This window comes from Nymphalis io, chromosome 8, assembly GCF_905147045.1.
Source record: "Nymphalis io chromosome 8, ilAglIoxx1.1, whole genome shotgun sequence".
Lineage (NCBI taxonomy): Eukaryota > Metazoa > Arthropoda > Insecta > Lepidoptera > Nymphalidae > Nymphalis > Nymphalis io.
The window spans coordinates 13,622,488-13,642,805 of record NC_065895.1 but is presented as its reverse complement, the minus strand read 5'-3'; the positions used below and the strand labels follow the sequence as shown (position 1 = coordinate 13,642,805).

Below are 20,318 nucleotides of genomic sequence, written 5' to 3'. Positions count from 1 at the left end.
ATACCACGGTGTTAATTCACGCCACGACTTTTGCTTGATATCGTGAAAATATAAATCGACACAACTTCAGATTATTTAATTCTTAAATAAAAGATAATGTGGTTATATACTCTTTGTCTATACGTTCAAATAATATAGTCGCTGAAACATCTGTTTCGGTTCAAGGCGCAAGTCGCGGCCATTACATTATTACTGGTATTAAAATTAAAATTCAAATTATATTATGCATGCAACTTTTTTGATAGGGCGATCTGCAAGCCCTTATGGGCTATTCACTCTACAAATAATAATAATAAAATGTCCTCCAGACTGATTTAGGCTACGACGGCTAATGTCTCTTAGATTAGCCAAGTGTGTGTGTGCGCAAATATAGGCGCACTCTTTATTCCCTTACTCTCATAATTCGATGGGACGGTTACTAGGCCGGAAAAACGTTAGGCTGAAGAAGAAAATCGCCAGTAACTATGGGCGGTACCACTTACCATCAGATAGCCCATTTGGCCTACCGTCTATTTCATACAAATAAACTCCGATCGGAGAACAAAATGCGAATAACCGTTAAATGCGTCAACGGGCGCGAAACCCTCCTCAATGTTTTGTTGTTATTAGTGATAACATACTTACAAAAACTGTCCTCTTGACCGACTTGGCCACGACTGCCGTTCGCACCTGAGCCAAGTACGCAATATATGCATTACACAAATATCTGAGTAAACACAGGGAAAAAGAATACATTCTCTATATGACTATTTTATAAGGATATTTGGAGGTTTTCTGCGGAAGGAGACGAAATTTAGATTTCAAAAAAATTTATTAATTTCCGAACAACAGTTTAGAATAGTTTTTGCCAAGATAATGGCACATTTTAGCACTAGACATGTGTAAAAACTTACATTAACACTAATCGTAACTTTGTACATGGCCACTGCAAAAATATTGTAACTGGTTGATGATATACAAAACATATTTATTTACAATTCTAACAGAATTTATAACATATTATGAAATGGATAAGTGTATAGCTTTTTTTAAATTATATAATTATGAACAATTTGCAAGGTAGCTAGTCTGTTCTCACCAGTGCTTTGTAAATTAAATTTGAATGTTGAATCTGTTATTAAAAATATATATAATTGTGTAACAACAAATGGAAGTGTGATTTCTGTTTGTACTGACAATCAATAAAGTATATTGTGTAAAGTGCATTTATTGTTCATTTAAAGACTCTTTCAATAGTGTATCAACATAAAATAATATACAAAAACAATAAAATGGAAATTACTCCTTTACACTTGAAACTATTTCTTCAAAAAGTTATGTTTTCATGACAACTTTTACTTGTTCTATCCGAATCTAAACAAGAACATGTTCCTCTCCAAAAAAACAGAGCCCACAATAGTTCTCAGTGTATTGCTATTTACAAATGATAAAAAGTCCACCTTAACCTATGCAGGGGCTTTGCATAAATTATAAATACATATACTTTATTTTAGTCAAAAAAAAATATACAGCACAGCTATTAAAATGTATTAATGAATTTCAGTATAGAAAATAACTCGGACACTCACATGAATCCACTCTAATTAAAAAAAAGTAAAACATAAAGGGTCATGTACTTTTGGAAGTTTAATTCCACGAGAGCAAAACATAGAACATTTTACGATATCTTATTCACAATTTATGAAAGGCTAAAATAATACTAAATTGCACTATGTTTCAATAATATATATGTACATAATTATATTTATAAACATAAAAGTTGACTCATCCAAAATATAAATTTCGGTTTTAATATATACAGCTTTAGGAGTAATGGTAAATATTTATAACCTTCTTTGGTTTGATTTAATGTACTCCATTCAAAAAAAAGAAAAGCTCTGTTAAAAATTTTTTAAATGATTTTCGGTGATTTCACAAGTATTGTTTTCACCTTTGGAAACAGGATATCAAATGTGATTTAAATAGGTCAAAAATATTATTTTCAATGTGGAGCATTCAGGAATATCTAAGAAAATATTTAAAAAAAATCTACTAAAGGCATAATGTTTTTCAAGAGGATATCAGCGTGGCAATCACAGAACGCTATCAATATATATTTCCTTACAACAATTACAAAACATTAATAGAAGGACACTTCAATTGCTGTTACAATATGCTGTAGTGTATGACAGAGTTCCCCGACTGCCGCACATATTGAATACAATCACAACCTCAAACCTTGAATTCTTTTTGAATTTTGTGCTAGAAGGCTCACTTAAGCGAAGGAAGAGCTAATATTATACAGCCTAATACAATAATATTGTCAAAGAAATTGACCCCTATATTTTTATTAAAAAACAAAATGGTTTCAATTTAATAAAATATCATTTTCTAAATAGCAATTGATACAAAAATATGTTTTCTATACCACTTTTCAGCGAAGATTTTTTTTTTTACCAAATTTTCATTTTATTTTATTTCAAACAAGGATTACAATAAAACATGAAAAATATTATTTCATTATTGCAACTGTGTATTACATTTATATCCTAACACAATTTCATAAAAATAACCTTCGATTCTATACTTATTGTGACAGTCAAAAATAAGTGACACTTTAAAAATATCAAAAGTTTTTATATAATCTGTACAAATAACGAGAACTTATATCAATAGAAAACATTAATGACGATGGGCCTCGTAAGCCGCAGTTTTACCACATACTGCACACATTATATACACTTCAGTGCAACGTAAGTGAAACTTATAATTTACAATTACACATTTAGTAAAAGTCCATGATTTACAAAATCCACAATGAGTACGAGAGTCCATAACTTTGTACACAATATATATATATATCTATATAGATTACACTAATTATACTCATAAGCACTGTATAGTACCACTCGAATCACGATCACGAACAAAAATCGAATACGTCAAATAACAACGTCAAAATAATTCATAATGACTGATCGGAAGAGTGCATGTAAAGGCACAGCACAATATGATATGTCACAAGACATGTCGGCGACTAGACAAGCACGGTGAGCGCGTGCGCGAGGGCCAGCGATCACGAGAGCGAGTCGCGCAGGTGGCGCACGGTCGCGTACACCTTGACGGCGGGCCCGAGGCGCAGGCGCAGGCACTGCACGAGCTCCTCGCACGACGCCATGACCAGCTCGGCGCCCGACAGCCGCGCCGCCGCCGCCGCCGCGCCCACCGCCGCGCCCGCTATCCGCGACAGCAGGGCTGCCACCTCCTTCTGTAACAATGATGGCACCTTCTTATAGAACTTGCTATGCTAAATTTATATGCAGTAATTAAAAATAGTATAATATTACAAGCAAAATATACAGAAATTCTTGCTGTTTCTTCTCGGTAGAATCTACATTCCGAACCAGTGGTAGCTTTAAAAGAGGATGCAAATTTTGTTCCCACCTCCAATAGCGCCGAGTAATACATCGTTGGATAGGTGTTTTTGTTCTGAACAAAAATTACTATGGCTCCAAGTTTTAAATCGTTCCGAGTTATGCTTTATTAAACATGGCAGTTTAAGTAGTAGCCAAATAATGTTTTTTTAAAAAACGTTTGATACCTAGAGTTCGCCCGGTACGAGGGATTTGTAGGACCAGTCTTTTTTAAATAAGATCGTAATAAACGCAGAGTAAAAATGTGTGTTTTATATAAACAAAAATGTTACTATATAAATAAAAGCAACCTAAAATAGCTTATTTTTATATTATTATATATGTTTGTATTGTATTTTATATTTAAAAAGCTACGTATGACTGATGATGACGGTTGACATCGGTGATGTAAGAAATGTTAACCATCGCTTACATTGCCAATATACCTTGGTGGTTTTTGGATTTAAAAAGCTACGTATGACTGATGATAACGGTTGACATTGGTGATGTAAGAAATGTCACAATGTCACATCGCCAATGTACCACCAACCTTGGGAACTAAAATATTATGTACCTTGTGCTTACAATTACCTACCCAGACAAGCTTGCACAAAGCCCTACCACGAAGTAAATATACTAGTATTAATTAACAGAATGCATTGTATTGGGGTAAAACATTATTTTTGACTATTGGTAAATTGATGTGTTTAGAAATGCATAACTCTCAACGAACTAAGAGTTTGACCTTAGCACTACAGTAACTTTTGTTCAGCTTAAAAATACCTATCCAAAGATCATACAAAACCCGGCATCATCCTTTATTTTCTTTTGTAAAATGACATATCAAGTGAACAGTGGATATCCTGGGACATTATTCACACACAGCCATCTGATGCCAGAGTAAGCGGAGCTTGTACTATGGAAACCAGACAACTGATATACTACATATACTACTTTTTCTTTTGCAAATACACATATATATATATATATATATATATAGATAATTATACCCAGACTCAGGACAAACAGACATGTTCGTGCACACAAATGTCTTTCCTGAGTGGGAATCGAATCCACAACCTTCGGCGTGAAAGGCAAGTGTCTACTAACCACGCCAACCGGCCCGTTAAGGCTCGTCAGTTACATTTTAGATAATATTTTTGTTTTTTTTTGTCTGTATTATGTATATATGTTTCGGAATATCTAAGTGTATGTTTTCCATACAATTTTTATATTAAAAAAAAAATCAAATACTAGTGTGCCGGCACCCGTACCTGCGTCCACGCGCCGGGGTCCGGCGACAGCGCCAGGTCGGCCACGTGCCGGGCGACGAGCGCGCGCGGCGCGTGCGGCGCGGAGTGCGCGGGCGCGAACGGGCGCGGCGCGGGCGAGCGCTGCGCCGACGTGTCGCGGCGGGAGAGCGACCGCAGCGCGCGGTTGTCCTCGCTGCCGCTGCCGCGCCAGCGCTTCCCGCCGCTGCTCGATAATGATTCGTCATCCGATACCTGAGCGAGGAGTGACCACAAGATATTATCGCAATTCGTTTGTTTAAATGGTCGTAAACAATCATTAATTAATTTCATCTTTTTAGGAAATCCATACTCACTGGTTCGTTTTTAGCGACTTCTTCGACTCTTTTGTGTTTCGGGGGTCGTCCTCGCTGCGGCCTGAGAAACGGTTCAAAAATGTATTTTCATAAAATGAATAATGCGTATACATCGAATAATAGTTCTTTACTATGTGATACTTACTTATCTTTGGGCGCATCACTGTTGGGTGTGCTAGTAGAAATCGATTTCGGCTTACTCTGTGCCCTGCGAAAACATATCGTATTAAAGTTAAACATCCAAAGGCCAGTGCGGCGGTAGCGTCCAGGGGGAGAGCGGTGGGGCACCTGAGCGGCAGCAGCGCGTGCGCGGCGGGCCCGGGCGCCAGGCGGTCGGGCAGCGCGGGCGGCTCGGCGGGGCGGTAGGGGCAGGCGGAGGCGGCGCCGTGCTGCTTGTGCGCCCCGCCGCGCGCCGAGCCCAGCCCGCGACAGCCGCCCACGCCGCACGGGCCCAGGATGCGCAGCTCCTCCGCCGCTGCACACACACACAATACTTAGGAAAAACGAATTACGTATTTAATTTCCAAAAAAATTGTACTGCAGGACTAAAATTTACACCCTTCTACGACCTCTTAAATTTCTTACTAACTCAACAATGAATATTTATTAGGTCCTTACATATGAAATTAGCGTTTTGTCGTACTGACCACTTTGATCTGAAATATCTCCTCTGTGGTTAAGAATTCCAAATTGAAATTTATAAATTCATTTAGCTGGTGCATTTGAGTTCTGAAAACAGTCATTCATTTGTTATTTCCTCATTATTTTTTTCTTTGGCGTCGCTTATTACCGCACAATGGAAAACATGAAATATCAGTATATTTACGAGTACGAGTTCTACCGTGGCACCAGTGCTGCAGAAACAGCTCGAAGGATTAATGATGGGTCCGGCGCTGGTGTCGCAAAAGAAAGCACGGTACGGTTTTGGTTTCAACGTTTTCGTTCTGGAAATTTCGACCTTCAGAACCAACCCCGTGGACGGTCGGAGACCAAAGTGGAAAATGACGAATTAAAGGCTATTGTGGAAGCGGATCCATCATAAAGCACTTCAGAGATAGCTGCAGGCTTCGCGGTAAGTGATAAAACTGTATTAATTCACTTGAAGCAAATCGGGAAAGTAAAAAAACTTGAACGATGGGTACCTCATGAATTGAGTGAATCGAACTTGCAAACACGCGTCGACTGCTGTGTTACTTTGCTCAACCGACACAATAATGAAGGGATGTTAAATCGAATTATTACTTGTGATGAAAAATGGATGCTGTACAATAATCGGAAGCGCTCGTCGCAATGGCTGAACCTTGGAGACCCAGCCATATCATGCACTAAACAAAAATTGACTCAGAAAAAGTTACTTGTGACTGTTTGGTGGACTAGCGCCGGTGTCGTTCACTACAGCTTTCTAAAATCTGGCCAAACGATTACGGCAGATATCTATTGTCAGCAACTGCAAACCATGAACGAAGAACTAGCTGCTAAACAACCGAGATTTGTCAATCGCTCTAGCCCACTGCTGCTTCACGACAACGCGAGACCACACACTGCACAACAAACAACCACTAAGTTAGATGAGCTACAATTGGAATGTTTGCGACATGCGTTGCGGCAGTCTAAACCGCCTTCAAAGAGTTTATTGTCTCGCCCCCATGGTTTTTTTAGTAAAGGGATCAAAATCTATGAGATGGCAAAAGTGCATAGATAACAACGGTGCATGCTTTGATTAATTAAATATATTTTACAAAAAAAAAATTGTCTTTATATTCCTCCCTTACAAATTTCATATGTAAGGGCCTAATATTATAAAACTGTAGTTAAGTATGCATATGCGTGGTAAATTAAGGTAAGCATCGACTACATTTTCTTCATTTGCCGGTACCAATTTCGAACTATAAATACTCTGGCAAACTTTGACAAGTCTATCAAAGAAATATCCGTTCCTTTAAAAGCAAATTAAAAATAAAAACACAGCATTTTATGTTATGCTATGGAGCTAAAAGTATGGGTTTACTCGATTATTATATTCAATTCCTTTTGAGTTTTGCAGTTTTTAAAAAACGACATTTGTTTTTAATTTATTAATTTGAAAATCTTTAGTTAGTTGATAGTTTATTTTTTTGCTAAGACACTGAGACAGAGAACACTGTTATAAATCGAGATAGTATGCATCGAGACGTAGTAACTTATACACGTTTACTATTTAACTATTATTATGTAAAGAAATAAAAAAAAGGAGAGTTATCTTTAAGGCAACTATAAAATTGGTAAAAAAATATGTAGGTGGTAATAATAATGAAATACCAAATATCTCGCATATTGCTTGTGGAGACTTAGAGCTACTTACTGAGTGGCGGTTCGAGCGGATGTCCGGTCTTGAGGCACCAGCCGACGGGGTGTATGTCGGGCGAGTCGTCGTCCATCCAACACGACAGCTCCTCCGGCCACCCATCGAACGACACGCGCACCTGGTGGCCCTTCACCGCGCTTATCGTCGCCACTCTTATTAGGAACGGTACCTGCAAGTTAAATTGATTACTCTGATAAGATTAATAATAATGTATGTCGTTAAGCATACTTAGAATATTCGATATTTTACATTTTATAAATTATGACTTCTATTCAATTCAAATGCCAATGTCTAAGGGCGTTTGGTGACCACTTACCATCAGGTGACCCCTATGCTCGTCCGCCTTCCTATTCTATAAAAAAAAAAATTACTTAACTTTTACGTTTAATATTTGAATATATCTGTATTAATAGCATGCATCTTATTTAGCGGTGATAAAGCACAAAATTGCTCACCCTACGATCCACGACTTCCAATTTCATCCCGGGCTTGAAGCCGATCGGCGGACGCGTCTTGAACGCACGCGGCGGCGCCGCACTCGACATCGTCTCTGCCAGGTAGTTCTCCCACGAGAACGTATCTGGGTCTTTGTAATCTGTGAACGGATAAAAGAACTGTAATGTTTACAAATATTTTCCTTTTGAAATCGATATGCCTTATATTAAATTGATCACTTTAATATTTGTCCAAGTGTGAAGGGATGCTAAAGTCTTCCGAACATTCCGAACCACACGGTAAATCAATGGATCTATTACTTAAACACACTATTATGATATAATTCAACCTCTGCGGTAATATATAAAGGATGTCGTCCTAATTGAAAACAATTATTAAGTCATATATATTACGTAAAATTCTTGAGACAAAATTAACATCGAAGTGGACGTCGGAAGAGGTAAGGTAAGTTTTGAGATATGTTGAAACTTATCATCGTTTATTGTATTTCGTTCGTGTTCCGAGCAGGCGTTGTCAGAACAACTCAGTGATACAGCGCGATAACATTCTTTAATGTAATTATAATGTTCACTAATGACACTGCTACCGTGTCATACATTTCTCATTATTTTGAAGTGTAGTCTAACTTCGACTTCCCTTTTATTTATTAGTTGAACGTACTACGTACGACTCGTAACGCATAATAGGAACGTACGTGCACTGCTCTGAGATAAGTTAAATGTAATTTATATAATGACTACACGTGTTCTCGATGTGGTTTCTCATTGGTAACATCTCGGTAACAATCCTACTTTTCTATAATGTCAATGCTCTGCTCCATCTCGCTAAAGCCACTTTTTGGTCACAGCGATAATTTGCTTAGCAAAAAAATAAACTATCAACAGACTAAAGATATCAAGGACCGTACGTACCTAACCACAAAAATGACCAGCTTCTATGTTAACTTTAATTCCCTTTTTAACCCTCATCAGGGGCGTAGATGATAATAATAATATAATAATAATGTCCTCCAGACCGATTTCAGCCACAGCGGCCAATCTCAAGAGAGATTAGCCAACTGCGCAGGAGATATTATAGTGCACAAGTGTGTGTGTGCAAACACGGGTGCACTCTCTATTCCCTAGCTCTCATAATCCGATGGGATGGCAATCCGACACAACCGGAAAGAGTTCAGGCGCAGGACCAACAGCTTTACGTGCTTTCCGAGGCACGGGAGTGTATACACTACTGACTTCCAGACTCCGGGCTGCTATTGAGAATTTTCGGCAGAAAAACCCAATAACTTTTTATTGGTCCGCCTTGGAATTTGAACCCAGGACCTCCGGGTCTGCGGCCTTATATCAAGCCACTAGACCAACGAGGCAGGCAGAGGCAGCAGGGGCGTATATACAGTAGTATCAAAGATACGGGGCCCCCTAGCTACAGGGGCCCCGAAGCCGTATAAGCAAAAATTCCTAAAATGTTATCCAAAATCTCACTCGAACTCTAAGGACGTACGCTAAATTTCCCGGGAAAAATTAAAATATTATACAAATTTAAAAAATAAACTTGAACAGCTAGTTTAACTCGTTGACGGTCAAGGCGCCAAATTCGCGTGGCTGAGGGTTTGCTAATTGGCCACCAGAGGTGTCGTAAATATGCTAATCATAATATAAGGATGTCATTTTATACTCAATTTACCAATGGTTCAGTGCTTCATATGCAATAGAAATAAAACAATATCAAACAAGAGTAAAAAAAAACAGAAAACAGAGTATATCAATGTATCATGATGTCTGACAATATTAATGTAAACATTGAAAATACTGGAAATTTTAGTTAATTAAATACTTTGATCCGCAAATTTTATAGCGATTGCATGATAAAAACAAATATTAAAAAAAATAAGAATTAATAATAATAAAAAAGAAACTGGAAACATCAAGTTTTATGAATGTCTTTTGATTTTGTTATTGTATGATCATCTTTCAATAGTAGTATTTATTTTATTTCAATTCCCATCGGATTATGTAAGTGAGGAAACAAACAAATATACTTGTGTTTCCAAACGTCGCCTGCACTTTAATATCTTCGGTGTATTTTGCCTTGAGATTGGCTGTCGTGACCGAAATTCGTTCGTTCGAGTCGAGGACATCGATTTATAATCCACAGCTGGACAAATAGCTACTAAAAAGACCGATTTTATGAACGCATTTAAATCATAATCAAACGCTCGTTAATGTTATGTTATTCACTGTACCTGACGGGAACACAGAAATAAGTATTACTTTGTTGAGAACGCAACGTAACCACTATTTAAAAAATCTCCATATTAATAAACGACTTTGCTCTAATGCTCTTAGCAATTCGAATATGAATATATCTAATATATTTACATTACTAACCTTGTGATAAAATATTTATTTCAGACATTACAAAAAAAAAACAAATTAAAAAAGGTTTTAGTTTATATTACTAAAAAAAAAACTATTCATTATTCCTCATTAAAAAACAATAATTAGAACGCAAGAAACTTGAATAATTATGATAAAATTACTTACAAAAGATCCGTACAGTCCATCTTAACAGTTTGGATACTAGAAATTCAACAGTTTTTATTTTTATAATAGATAGAAAATATTCTATTAATAAAACACGAGAACACAAGTTAAGAATTCAACTTTCTACACACTCATCGGCAGCGTTCGACTGAATACTGATAGCCCAGTCGTTTCGTTCGTAAACAGCGAGCGATGATTAAAATGTTTTTCATTTATCCTTATAGAGTGATACGAGATACTTTACTACATATTTATACTACTATTTATAACCGCTATGTAACTTTAGTGAATTTGTTACTTAAGATAACTCTATTGTCTATGACAATTATTGTCTTAGATATTTATTATGCAGAGACGTTTTCGTAAATATGCATGTTAAATATTATAATAATGTATAACATTACAACGAAAGGAATACAAAAATATTATTCATAAGGTAGATTTATTCTTTTATAAATTATGTTTACTATTTTTTTTAAATTAAATCTTTGATGTTTTTCTTGAGATTTTATGTGATAAATGTGATAATTTGTGTACCATAAATAATAATTACGTGTAATTTTATTTTCTATATATATATATATATATATATATTATTCAGATACACTAAACCGCGATAAACATGTATGATAACATATAAAACCCGAATATAATGTATGCTTACTTACATATATACAATTGTATATCGCGAAAGTATGTCTCACTAATTACTTGGATGGCTCACTTTGGAGGATATCGTGAAAATGCCTACACATGCAGGTATACAGAAATTAGACACGTGTCGGTTGAAATTTTGGCATTTGTGCTAAGTCGGGCAAACTATGCCCGATTAGTGGTCCTGGCTAAAAACACATAAACCTGTCTCTTTACAGAGGTCGCCTGGAAGAGATCACTGCAAGTGATAAGGCCTTTGCATACTATATCTTACTAAATGTTTGTAAAGTGTGTGCAATAAAGGATTAATAAATAAAGTCGGGAGCAATTCTGTTAGCAGAGAAGTCTGTTCCCTCAGCTAAGCGGAGCGTCACACAGGAATGGTTGCGGACATGTTATATCAAAACGATCCCTTAACCCCTTCGATCCTTCAAGAGGAAGATATCGCAAGGTTTTGCCTATCGAGTCGGTTGCCTTTCAAAAGTTTCCCTCGCGATTAAACATAAAAAAAACCTTTGCCAACGGGACATTCACAGCTTGCTACTTTGACTCTACTTTTATTAGGTTTTTATACAGAACGGAAAAAACGTGCAAATATATGCTTTACGGCACTTTATTCAGCCATTATATTTCATTTTACTAAGGAAAATAAACACAAATATTAACAACAATTAACATTTATAACATAAATTACGAATTCTTTATAGTAACACATAAAAAGGTGTAACGGAGTCAATACATAAAAAAAAATATTACAGTTTCCTATTCATTATTGTTGAAAGATAATTGAAAATTTCGTCTGTCTGTACACTCGTCAAAGGAAACCGACATTCCGATATTAGTAAAACTTAATCCAATAATTTTGTAACTTGAGCGACAAACTAAACTTGTATAAAATTTAATAAAAAAAAAAATTTCGACAAAAATACAACTGACTTTTATATTTATTATCCGGTTTTTTATAATAGTACCCACACGATTGGAAAAATATATAAAACACAGTAAGTAACGTCCACTAAAGTTAGTAGCGTTATGTTTTTTATTCATGTTTCTCGCGCATATTATGGATTGATCACGGGGTTACAATTAATACTTAAGACACGGATAACGGAACAAGTTCGAATACGTTCTAAAATATTTTCTGTACACTGCACAGAGCACGTGCGTCTGCGCGAGGTTATATACGTGCCGTAATTTATGTTATAATATAGTTACTCTATTGTTTTATTAATCTATATATTTAAAGGTTCTATAAATAAATTACATAATATTATAATTACGAGAGACTAAAGTGGGATAGTAGATAGAATCTTAACCGACTCCCCAGGTGCAAATACATCAATGAATGAATTTTCTATTAACAGAGCTAGTTAAACGTATTTCAACTGAAATATTGTAATCTTAAGTAACTTTAAAGTAATACCAAACTTGACTTCAATCAATGCAAGTAACAAATTTTGACGAGCCGGTTGGCGTGGTTGGTAGATGCCTTTCACGTCGAAGGTTGTGGGTTCGATTCCCACCCAGGACAGACATGTGTGTGCATGAACATGTGTGTTTGTCCTAAATCTAGGTGTAATTATATATATAAGTATGTATAATTTACAAAAGAAAAGTAGTGTATGTAGTATATCAGTTGTCTGGTTTCCATAGTACAAGCTTAATTTGGGATCAGATGGCCGTGTGTGAAATGTCCCAGGATATTATTATTATAACTAACACAATAATTGTTATTAAACGTATTTTATGTCAAAACTCATAGCTATACATATAAATTACTGTTACTCTGACAAGAGTGCATGAAATTAGAGACGACTAAATCTAGTTCAGAAATTAATTACATCTCTTTAATTTATACAATGTTGTATCCGTTATCATTTTTAAACTGTAATCTTCTCAGTGTCTTGTTGGGTCTTTTAAATATTTTACTTAAATAAAATTTATTTTAGAAAGAATAAGTGTAATATCGTCTTTATAAAACTATTGCCTTTTTATTGTATTTAATTTAATAACGCAATTAATAACAGGCGATAATGTTTGATATAATATAAGTTATGAAAATATTTTATATAATAATAATTATTATCTAAAATATCAAAATTATACTCATGCATCACTTACCGCGTATTTGTTATTTTGATTAATTCACGAAAAGTTTGCAATACATTTAATAAATAAGTAAATGAATGGAGTTCACTTAAAATTACGAAGCTAATAAATATTTTTCCAGTTTCAAACAAGCGACCTTCACTAATGTAATAATGTTTTTATCGTTAATATTCTTTATTATATAACATTATATACAATAGCCTCCTTCGACAGAATATCACATGATATATTTATTACACGATCTTTCAAATAATACTCCATTTTTTTTAAAGATATTAATTTAATTAAAAAAAAAAAAAGTGTTTTCCGCGGTTTCATTTGTATGTATTGTACACATGATTGGATGAAAGTGATATGTAACATTTTAATATTTTTTTATTTTGTATCATAATTGAACGTGTTATGGTCCATAATTGAAGGTGGTATACATATTTTCTTACGATTGTTATGATGTCATGAAAAAATGTGCTTTCATTATTTACATGAATCGTCGGAATAAGAAGTTATGTCTGTCTGTCTTCGATTACCAGAAACGTTTGCCAGATCGGTTGACGTTTATAGTTTCTGCACCTGCCTCTTAGTAAGCTTTACTGGTGGTAGGGCTTTGTGCAAGCTCGTCTGGGTAGGTACCACCCACTCATCAGATAGTCTACCGCAAAACAGCAGTACTTGATATTGTTGTGTTCCGGTTTGAAGGGTGAGTGAGCCAATGTAATTACAGGCACAAGGGACATAAAATCTTAGTTCCCAAGGTTGGTGGTGCAATGGCTATGTAAGCGATGGTTGACGATTTCTTACAATGCCAATGTCTAAGGGCGTTGGTGACCATTTACCATCAGGTGGCCCATATGCTAGTCCGCCTTTCTATTCTATATAAAAAAAGCCTTTATAATTTAATTAACACTATTAAAAACGCATTTTTGTAAGGCACTTGAAGCATTCAAATGTCTTGGTCGTGTCTAGGTTCTGTTGGTATAAAAATGCAGGGAAGTGCAGGGAAGTGCAGGGAAGAGTGACAATATACATTCGTTAAACGAAAATATATACGGACAAGACAATTACACTTTGTTATCGTACCTAACAGCTCAGCTATATTATGAATTTCTTGATATCTATCTCTGCTTATAATAAAATACAACACTATTCCATTTTACTACTAATATTCACTTTAATTTTACTTTCAAAGTTCCGATAAGAACTTCGCTGTCATTCGAAACGCCATTTTTTAAGAATATATAATGAATAAAAATCTTTAATTTATAAAATATGAATGATATTGCGTCAAATCCCACGAAGTCCCGTCGTTTGAGATGGGATGGGGCTCCATTCTACTCAAACATAATAATAATAATATCTTGGGACATTATTCACACACGGCCATCTGATCCCAAATTAACCAGAGCTTGAGCTATGGAAACCGGACAACTGATATACTACGTACTACTACTTTTCTTTTGTAAATACATACTTATATAGATAATAACACCCAGACTCAGGACAAACAGACCTGTTCATGCACACAAATGGCTGTCCTGGATGGGAATCGAACCCACAACCTTCGGCGTGAAAGGCAAGTATCTACCAACTACGCCAACCGGCTCGTCAGACATACTACACAGTGTAGGTCCGAGGCCAAGTGTCAATGCTGGCGTACGTCTTTAAAAAATGCACAACACTTCTATTCTATTTATTGTCAAAGTCTACAACATAAGAACTAAACACTAACTAAATGTTAATGCTTTCAAAAACCGACTTGATACCTGGTTAAAGTCACAGAAGCTGTCACTTCTGCAAAAATGATTTTTCAACACAATTTACATAGACATATCAGCTTATCAGCTGCTCGTCTATAAATAAATAATAATAATAATAATAAATATGACTTCTGTATTCTCACGTCCACATCCCAACTCTTAACTGTTTTTTATATATTTAAATGATATATACAAATACGAATTGACATAGTCCAGTACTCACAGTTGGGCGGCGTGAGGGGCAGGCCGTGGTCCTCGGCCCAGCCTACGGGGTGCACGTAGGGGGAGGACGGCTCCACCCAGTAGTCGTACACGTCGTCCCAGCTGTCGAACGTCACGAGCAGGCGCTGGTCCAGCATGTCGGCCACGCTCGCCACGCACACCAGCTCGTTCTGCCGGTCCTCGGCCTCCAGCTTCATGCCCACGCGGAACCCGTTCGGTTTTATCATCTGCAATGTTACTCGTAGCTAGAAATAGTCATTCACGCAACACGACTAATTAATAAGTTTTATTTTGATCTTTAGAATAAAAAAAAAAAAGAATATTATATCAAATGCCTGATGATACTCACTGCAGTAGTAATATGCTGGAACAGCTGTCTAGGCGCTGCGACTGCGCGTATTTGCTTCAGGTACAGTGGCCACGAAAACGAGGACGGTTCGTATCCAGCCGGCGGCTTCAGTGGCCTTCCGTTCTTCTCGCACCAGCCCGGCGGGAAGATGTCTATGGAGTCGGCGTTCACCCAGAAGTCGTACATGTCCGGGTATTCGTCGAAATGCAGCCGCATCCTGTAGCCCTGCACCTCCGCCACCGACACCACGCAGAACAGGGACGGGTGTTGAGGATCGATCGCTTCCATTCTCATCCCAACTTTAAAATTATTCTTAGAATAAGGGAATGGATCTTTAAACAGTTTCACGGGCGCAGCTTTCGCTTTGCACACGTCGAGGTAGCGCATCCATGAAAATCCATTTTTTCCGCACATCCACGGGTACTTTTCGTTTTCTATCATATCTTCACTCATTTTCATCAGTACCGCTTCCGAGATTTGGTTATCGTTGGACATCGAATCGTAATGCTTCGACGAAATTTTATCGTCCTTATCTTGAAGTAAATCGGAGTCGGAGATTTGCTTCCGCATCAGCAGTTTTTTCATTTTGTTTCGTTTCTTCGCTAGTTCTGCCCTTTCTTTATCTTTCTTCTTTTGTGTCACCTTTTGGACTTCGCTCTGACAGGTCAGACTGCAAATGTTCGGTGTGATGAACTCTGCCGCCATGCCGTGGCACCCGCAGCCGTCACAGCGGTACAAGTCTTCAGGAGAAGTGGGCTTTTTATCCCTGCTTCTCTCAATACGCTGCTTAAGAGGTGTGTGGTACTTAGCTCCCGCATTTGCTAAGACATTTTGATTCGAGTTTTCTATTAGATCGATGAGACCAAATTCATTAGTCTGGAAATGCAGATTGCTTCCTCTGAGTTGTGCAATTCCATTATTCCAAATAAGTCCTGGAGGGTTTTCTTCAAGTTTTGTATTAAGAACATCTTTCCCATTTACTTCGTCTTTCGTTGTGAAATTCTCTCCTTTTGGAAGGTAAATTAAATCGAGAGGCTTTATCTCTATTTTATCTTTATAATCTTCGAGATCAGAATCTCCCAAATTCACTTTCGCTTCTAAGTCCTTATCGAGTTTCTCATCACAGAACAAGGACGGCACACGGTGGTCGTCGTTAACGTCTCCATCAACGGGATCCTTCGATTTGTTCATAATTTTCGGTTGAGGTAATGTGAGTTTCAAGTTTTTGTTCGACAGGTTTTCCGTACATAACGAAATACGGCGCTTTATATTGGCATTAGCAGTTTTCCTCTCACTATTATCAGAATTTGAGCGACGCAATATTGCAGGAGCAGCAATTGTAACGGGACCTAAATCGTTTCTGTCAATTATGTTTCTATTAAGTAAACTTTTTCCCTTTTCCGGTATAGCCAGAGTGAAAGATTTCTCCCGTGTTAGACCACCTTCGTCATCCGCTATTGACACAGTATATATATCGTCATTCATTGATGCATTTGTTTCGGGTATCGACAGCGTATACTCGCCTTGCTCGCCAGTAGGCTCGGCCCTAGAACCGGTTATCGATACGGCATAAGCCTTTTCACCTTTAGAATTATTTGACATACAATTATCTTTTCCATTCATGACAACAATCTTGGCCAAAGGTGGCATTTCGGAAGCTTCCATAGGCGTTGTGTCTCTCATAACCGTTATATTTCCTTGTGGATCGTTTTGAATCTGCCCATTAGCTATTTGAAGATTAATTATAGGTCCCTTTGACGCCATTGTAGCTGGTAAAGTAACGGGTACAATGAACTTGGTATTCTGTATTTTTGGCATCATCGGAGTTAAATATAATTTTTGATTATTAGAATTCACATTAGTTTGATTGCTGGATATGAGAATCGATTGATTGTCTGTAAGATTTTTCGTGTTCGGTTTTTTTACAGAGCTTAAATATGCAATAGCTTGTTTGCCCGGAGCGCTAGGAGCTATACTGACAGGGACCATCATCTTGTCGTTAGATTTTGGCTTTTGAATAACAATAGGTTGTGTCGAATTAGCTGGTGCGAGTATTGATGACTTATTGTGTCCAGGTAGTTTGGGAGCTATGTTCGGTTTCTGCGCAACATTCGATATTAAATGAATGTTTGAATTGCTCGTTATCTGAAACATAAAACTACATTTAAAAACTATATAAAACCAAAAAAGTACTGTAATAAATTGGATTAAAATAGCTTATTTAGAGAATATATAATAAATTCATAACATAGTAAAGAATCTGATCTACATACTGCTAAGTGGATATAAATCAAAATATTCTTTAACCAAGTAAGCTCATAGAAGCACTTTTAAGTCATTACATTTGAAATTTAACACTTAGTTACAGAAAAATTGCTAAACGGCCAACAGAATTTAAAAACAGAAATAGAGTTTATATTATGTCTTATTATTATATTATTTAATTATAATTATAGGAATTGCTATTTGAATCCTGTGTTGAAATCCCTATTAGCACCTTAGTAATGGAGCAACATAACCACAAAAATTGATCAAACTGGATCTCTTTATAAGGTTCAAGCTTAAAGATTTACTTCATATACTTGTTATGAGTTTAATGAGTCAAATTGAGAATATTTTTTCAATTCAATTTATAAAATATAAACTTTCATTTCTATCATTTAAATCTACAATCAGTTTGAAAAGAAAAGAACAAAAACTAAACTCTAATAAACAGTAAATGAAACATTACAAACTTATGAAAGACAATTTTTTAATATAGAAATTAATAAGAAATTTAAACATTAACTTGCTTAATATGTCCTTGTACAAAACAGAAGTGTTTATAGATCTATTTTTAATGTGTTTCCTTCTTTTTATTTGTTTGAGATGTTAAAGTAGATTTTCTATTCAATATTAAATCTTATTTAAAACAGAAGAGATTAATTCATATTTGTCATTAATTGAAAATAGCTGCCTTTATAAATGTTACAAATTTTACTAAATACATGTATATGATTTTTTTTTATTATATGAAATATTATAATAGATGAAAATTAGGATATTTTAAAGGTTTTTTTATTTAAAACAAAAACAAAAGTGAAATAAATTACCTTGAAATTGAGTATTGCATTTTTATCATTTTGATTTAATTAAAGTATATAACAAAATTTAACTTTTTGGTCTAATATTAAATACTCTGTAATGACTGTTAAAAGTTAGAGTACTTTAAACACTTCACTTTTAATGAATATTTTAGAACCAAATGCAATAAATAGATGTCACAAGCATAAGTGTAGCCCCATTAGCAGTGCACACAAACACAGATAAGTGACATGTTTATATATACATATAAAAATGTTAAGTATAAGATTTAAATACTTACAGGTCTTCTAACAATAATCTGAGGTGGATTGCCACTGGTACTGGCCTGACTAATAACTTCTGTACTAGACACCGGCTTCAGCCCTGTAGGAGTCTGTATGTACACCACATGGGGCATAGTTCTGGGTGCGCCTCGTAATTGTACTCCTCCAGCATTTCCAGCATTCGGCAGAGCCAGTTGAATAGGATTATTTGATGTATTTGGTATTTGCATCACAGTTGGATTTGATCCAACTTGTACTTGAGACATTGATGTGGCATTGCTCATCTTAACAGAGTCTGTGAGCTGAAGTTGTGTGGAACTTGACATATTCATATCTACACTACCATCTATATTAGGTGCTCGGGGATTTGAGCCCATGTGTAAATGAATTATTGAATTGTGGAGTGGCTGCGTGGGTGTTTGCAAAAGAGGCATAGACGGTAGAGTTGGAAGTTGAATATTTTGGTTAGCAGATGGAATTTGCAAGGGAACATTAATAGTGTCCCCAGCAGGCAACTGTACAGGGACACTAGTGGTACCTGATACTTGCAAAGGAAGACTTACTGGAGCTATCTGTAATGGCATTCCACTTGATGCGCCTGACAACTGAACTGGGACATTAATATTAGATGTGGAACCGGGTATTTGAACCGGAACATGAACAGTGGATAACTGTAGTGGATATGGTGAATTGTTTGCATGAATTTTTACAGGAGCAATAGAATGAGTAACTAAATTGTGAGTAATAGGCATAGAGCTCTGCGGCGCCTGCACTGAGGACACGATCATACTGCTCGATATTGGCGCCTGAAAAATGGTAAACAATGTCATTTAAGACAATTACTTTGCCCCTAATGTATTATTAGAATATTATAACTCACGCGCAATGTATTCAATAGCACATTATGCTGCGAGTTGCCCTGAGATAGATTACTACTCGCGGAAGTGCTGGTTGCCTTTAATAATCTTTTTTTCAAAATTTCTGTTTTCGGGTCATCAAAGTTTTGAAGTGAATTACACTGCTGTCTCTCCATTTCTCGGTAACGAAAACGTAAGCGACACCATTACAGATGTTTAATTATCTTTTACAATTCATTATTGACGACCTGTAACGCACATAAAAATAAAAAATTGTAAAGTAAAAATCGTATAGACGCACTACTCTTTAATGTTTTCCATTTAGTTGTAAAGTTATTAAAATAAAATTTTAAATATCGATAGCAGATTTTGAATTTATTTCGGGATGTATTATGAAGAAAGAAAATATTACATTTTTCTTTCGCGAGTATCGCACTCTATCAATTGTGCAGCTACTTTTGCAGATCTACAACCTTTTAAAAAGAAAAGTTCTTGAAACACTAATACAATAATTTATCGCTTACCTTTCGTTGTTTTAACAAATAAAGCATTTTCACGACTTTAATTATGGATAATATTCTATCATTATCGTAGTGAAAACCATTAAAGAAAAATAAATTATATTCAGCAAAGCGACGAATTTTACCTGCCTACACAACTGGTAATAATTCTGACAACATAGCCAAAA

At 36.0% G+C, this 20,318-nt stretch overlaps 1 protein-coding gene across 1 annotated transcript; it reads right to left on the bottom strand.

Moving 5' to 3' along the window:
• Nucleotides 1-798: 798 nt before the first annotated feature.
• Nucleotides 799-20,281, bottom strand: LOC126769936 (uncharacterized). The gene is made up of 12 exons (XM_050488948.1): nucleotides 20,155-20,281; nucleotides 19,654-19,878; nucleotides 18,791-19,579; nucleotides 15,427-17,571; nucleotides 15,079-15,304; nucleotides 7,798-7,937; nucleotides 7,340-7,511; nucleotides 5,287-5,473; nucleotides 5,144-5,206; nucleotides 4,999-5,059; nucleotides 4,667-4,897; nucleotides 799-3,247 (listed from the first exon to the last, which is right to left on the bottom strand). The coding sequence occupies exons 2-12, from the start codon at nucleotides 19,804-19,806 to the stop codon at nucleotides 3,056-3,058; spliced, it is 4,359 nt and encodes a 1,452-aa protein (XP_050344905.1). The 5' UTR covers nucleotides 19,807-19,878; nucleotides 20,155-20,281; the 3' UTR covers nucleotides 799-3,055.
• Nucleotides 20,282-20,318: the final 37 nt, after the last annotated feature.

Coding starts and splice junctions, on each gene's coding strand:
- LOC126769936 (XM_050488948.1), bottom strand. CDS start 19,806: ATGGAGAGACAGCAGTGTAATTCACTTCAAAACTTTGATGACCCGAAA. Junction 19,580..19,653: donor TGCTATTGAATACATTGCGC/GTGAGTTATAAT, acceptor ACCATTTTTCAG/GCGCCAATATCGAGCAGTAT. Junction 7,938..15,078: donor GCCCCTCACGCCGCCCAACT/GTGAGTACTGGA, acceptor ATCCGTTCACAG/ATTACAAAGACCCAGATACG.